This window comes from Salmo trutta, chromosome 33 (assembly GCF_901001165.1).
Source record: "Salmo trutta chromosome 33, fSalTru1.1, whole genome shotgun sequence".
Classification (NCBI taxonomy): Eukaryota; Metazoa; Chordata; class Actinopteri; order Salmoniformes; family Salmonidae; genus Salmo; species Salmo trutta.
In genome coordinates this window covers 19,164,308-19,168,947 of record NC_042989.1, presented here as the reverse complement: position 1 = coordinate 19,168,947, position 4,640 = coordinate 19,164,308, and the positions used below count along the sequence as shown (strand labels likewise).

The window sequence follows — 4,640 nt, the reverse complement described above, 5'->3', positions numbered from 1 at the left end:
GGTCTGCGCATGCTCTGAAGACGTGGCTGGGGATGCCGCCTGGGCCTGCAGCCTTGCGAGGGTTAACACATTTAAATGTTTTACTCAAGTTGGCTGCAGTGAAGGAGAGCCCGCAGGTTTTGGTAGCGGGCCGTGTAAGTGGCACTGTATTGTCCTCAAAGCGAGCAAAGAAGTTGTTTAGTCTGTCTGGGAGCAAGACATCGTGGTCCGCGACGGGGCTGGTTTTTCTTTTGTAGTCTGTGATTGACTGTAGACCGTGCCACATATCTCTCGTGTCTGAGCCGTTGAATTGCGACTCTACTTTGGCTCTATACTGTCGCTTAGCTTGTTTGATTGCCTTGCTGAGGGAATAGCTACACTGTTTGTATTCGGCCATGTTTCCGGTCACTTTGCCATGATTAAAAGCAGTGGTTTGCGCTTTCAGTTTTGCGCGAATGCTGCCATCAATCCACGGTTTCTGGTTGGGGAATGCTTTAATAGACGCTGTGGGTACAACATCACCGATGCACTTGCTAATAATCTCGCTCACCGAATCAGCGTATTCATCAATGTTGTTGTTCGACGCTATGCGGAACATATCCCAGTCCACGTGATCGAAGCAATCTTGAAGCGTGGAATCCGATTGGTCGAACCAGCGTTGAACAGACCTGAGCGCGGGTGCTTCCTGTTTTAGTTTCTGTCTATAGGCTGGGAGCAACAAAATAGAGTCGTGGTCAGCTTTTCTGAAAGGAGGGTGGAGGAGGGCCTTATATGATCACTGCACCTATACATAGCCCATCTATAATTTAGCCTAAACAACTACCGCTTCCCCTACTGTATTTATTTATTTTGCTCCTTTGCACCCCATTATTTCTATTTCTACTTTGCACTTTCTTCCTCTACAAATCTACCATTCAAGTGTTTTACTTGCTATATTGTATTTGCTTTGGCCTTTTTTGCCTTTACCTCCCTTATCTCACCTCATTTGCTCACATTGTATATAGACTTATTTTTCTACTGTATTATTGACTGTAAGTTTGTTTTACTCCATGTGTAACTCTGTGTTGTTGTATGTGTCGAACTGCTTTGCTTTATCTTGGCCAGGTTGCAATTGTAAATGAGAACTTGTTCTCAACTTGCCTACCTGGTTAAATAAAGGTGAAATAAATAAATAAATAAAAAATGCGTCGTGGAAGTTAGAATAACAATGATCCAGGGTTTTGCCAGCCCAGGTCGCGCAATCGATATGCTGATAGAATTTAGGGAGCCTTGTTTTCATATTAGCCATGTTAAAATATGGAGATTTGAAAGAAGGAAGTGGGAGTTTGGTTTATTATTATTATTATTATGTATTATTTGTGAGTGTAGTGTTAGATGGTAGGGTATTTGTTGTGTTTTTTATTTGTTTTAAAATTATATTTTGAAGATTAGATTTGTTTTGCGATGTGTAAGGGAGTTAAATAAAGTATTCATTCCACTCCAGTAGGTGGCGGTAATGCAACATTTTGGATGCCAACCGTCGTTAAACCTCATCGAAGAAGAAAAGATGGCGGAGCATACGTTACACCACAATAATTATTTTACAAGAGACGTTGAGAAAAACGACGGATCTGTCTTGAAAATCAAACAGTGCTTTAAAGGAGACGTCGGTTGTGTGGTGTGGGATGCAGCAATCGTCCTGTCAAAATATTTAGAAACTAAACCGTTGTATGACCCTTGCTCGGGCGTGAACATGTGGGCTAGCAAAAACATTCTAGAGTTAGGAGCAGGAACAGGAGTAGTGGGCCTTATGGCAGCATCTTTGGGGTGAGTAACGTTAAGTAGCTACTAAATGTTATTGTGAGCCTTTTATCTATATGAATAGTTTACTAACTATTTGCTTCGCTTCTAACTAAATTAAACTATCTAACATTAGTTAGCTCGCTAACGTTTGTCTAGCTGAACTGTTAATAATTACATAGCTGCGTTAGCTACCTATCGAATGGTCTGAAATGACATTGGTACAGAACTGATTGATGAAATGATTTTAATCATAATGAACATATAGTCTTCCTCCCTCTCTCTTTTTATCCTGTAGAGCTCAGGTTACTGTGACAGACCTCGAGGACCTGCAGTCTCTACTCCAAGTCAATATCCAAGACAACCAGGAACTTGTCAGCAGTGGATCCATCGAAGCCAAGGTACTAAAATGGTCTGTACTGTACTTATCCCAGTACTTGTTAGTTAATATAGATTGTATTTCCTAAGACAAGGCAAACAACAACCATAGTCATCACAGTAGGCTATTAATGTGTAAGCAAACCAGGGCTTTTCTATAGATGGGACATGTGATTTAGCCTAGTTCATGTCTCAAATGTGGGATTCTCTTGTCTTTTAAAGGGGTGAAAATGTGTCAGAGTTTCTACCACACCCACATTTTATCCTGATGGCGGACTGCATCTATTATGAACAGGTGTTGTACTTTATCATTTACTGTTGTGATACTGAATTTGTGCAATTTTAATATTTGGGGTGTTGGACTTGCTTTTTATAGCTTGAACACCTATACAACTGCCCAACACATTTAGTAATAAAACACTATTGATAGTGGGATGAGTTACTTTGAGTTCAATACATGGGTGAAAAATATATATATTTTTTTACTGTCTGTTGTACTTAGTCCGTGAAGCCACTGGTGGAAACCCTGAAGCACCTGGTTGGACCAGAGACCACCATCATATGCTGCTATGAGCAACGCACAGTGGGTGTCAACCCCAAAGTAGAGAAACAATTTTTTGAGGTGAGAATTCTGTCAGTTCTTGTTATCATATATACTGTTGTGTAAGATAATGTAGTTAGCTGTTATATGTAAACTTTTCATGTCTTCTGTGGAGATCTTAGGACCATCTTCCTCTTCAATGATGTGCTGTTCCTCTGTTCTGTTGTCCAATCAGTTGCTGCTACAAGACTTCCAGTCTGAGGAGATCCCTTTGAACAAGCAGGACCCTGAGTATAACAGTCCTGACATCCGAATCCTTCACATTCGCAGAGCTGTCTGAGTGAATGTCTTGTGTATATGTGGTTGTCAGGGTTGTGGTATACAAATAATTGAATTGCACTCCTAAGGAGAAATGTCATGTACAGTTCATGGGAGTTTAAATCGAATGGACCCCAGGGGAGAGCACTAATGTTGAAAATCCTTTATCGATATATCCATGTTGTCTCAGTACGGACTATGAGTTTTACCAGACTGTGATATTCATTGCACCATGATTCTAAAACAAATCCCAGTTAGAGGTAGACTCCACGATGTGACTTAGGTGCACAAAGTAAACAGCATAGTGGATCAATTTCCACAGCAACTAAGAGTGTTGAAGCGTGTGGCTAAACTTCTCAGCTGTTTTGGTCCCATACAGCGAGACGCAAACTCATACACATGTGCAGATACTGTGTGTGACTGTGTGAGCAAATTATTGCACCTTGCTTATTGCAATATATGTGGTGCTGAACGTGGCAATGTAATTTCGCTGGATCTACCTTTGAAAAGGAAAAGAAAACATTCTCCTTCAGAACATGTTTTTCTCATTGCAGTATTTAACTGTTGGAACGATTAAGTTCATTTTTAATAAAAGTTCATGAAATATAATTTTAGCTAATTAAAGTATGTCAAATACACAGACTATACTAAGTTGTGTCAAGTTGGCTGGATGTCCTTTGGGTGGTGGACCACTCTTAATACACAGGAAATTGTTGAGCATGAAAATCCAGGAGCGTTGCAGTTCTTGACACACCGGTTCACCTGGTACTTAAATATTTTGTGTTGCCCATTCACCATCTGAATGGCACACATACACAATCCATTTCTCAATGCTTAAGTATTCTTTAACCTGTCTCCTCCCCTTCATCTACACTGATTTAACAAGTAACATCCTGGTCAGTCTGTCATGGAAAGAGCAGGCGTTCTTAATGTTTTGTATACTCAGTGTATATCATGTTCAGCAGCAGAGTGCTAGTGTGTAGATATAGTCTAAAGAAAGTATTCATACCCCTTGACTTATTCCACATTTTGTAGTTACAGCCTAAATTTAAAACATTTTTCTCACCAGTCCCCACACACTATCCCATAATGACAAAGTGAAAACATGTTTGTAGAAACATTAACATTTATTGTAAATTTAATTTACATAAGTATTCACAGCCCTGAATCAATACATGCTAGAATCACCTTTGGCAGTGATTACAGCTGTGAGTCTTTCTGGATAAGTCTCTAAGACCTTTGCACACCTGGATTGTACAATATTTGCATACACACATTTAAGCTCTGTCAAGTTGGATCATTGCAGGACAGCCATTTTCAAGTCTTGCCATCAATTTAAAAAAAAAACTGATTTAAAACTAACGAGGCCACTCGGGAACATTCAATGACGTTTTGGTAAGCAACTCCAGTGTATATTTGGTCTTTGGTTTAGGTTATTGTCCTGCTGAAAGGTGAATTAGTCTCCCAGTGTCTGTTGGAAAGCAGACAACCAGGTTTTTCTCTAGGATTTTGCCTGTGCTTGGCTCTGTTCTGTTTCTTTTATCCTAAAAAACTCCCTAGTCCTTGCCGATTACAAGCATACCCATAACATGATGCAGCCATTTTTCTGTACAGGCTTCCTTCTTTTCACACTGTCAATTAGATT

General features: G+C 40.0%; 1 protein-coding gene across 1 annotated transcript; it reads left to right on the top strand.

Annotated features, from left to right (window-relative positions):
• Positions 1–1,487: 1,487 nt before the first annotated feature.
• On the top strand, positions 1,488–3,640 carry vcpkmt (valosin containing protein lysine (K) methyltransferase). Its single transcript, XM_029730145.1, has 6 exons — positions 1,488–1,785; positions 2,057–2,170; positions 2,359–2,431; positions 2,639–2,758; positions 2,913–3,084; positions 3,376–3,640. The coding sequence occupies exons 1-5, from the start codon at positions 1,526–1,528 to the stop codon at positions 3,015–3,017; spliced, it is 672 nt and encodes a 223-aa protein (XP_029586005.1). The 5' UTR covers positions 1,488–1,525; the 3' UTR covers positions 3,018–3,084; positions 3,376–3,640.
• The last annotated feature ends 1,000 nt before the right edge of the window (positions 3,641–4,640 follow it).

Bases quoted from the DNA above. Each gene is read 5' to 3' on its own strand.
- vcpkmt (XM_029730145.1), top strand. From the start codon at position 1,526: ATGGCGGAGCATACGTTACACCACAATAATTATTTTACAAGAGACGTT. The intron at 2,432-2,638 runs GTGTTGTACTTT...TGTTGTACTTAG, and splicing joins ACTGCATCTATTATGAACAG to TCCGTGAAGCCACTGGTGGA. The intron at 2,759-2,912 runs GTGAGAATTCTG...TTGTCCAATCAG, and splicing joins TAGAGAAACAATTTTTTGAG to TTGCTGCTACAAGACTTCCA.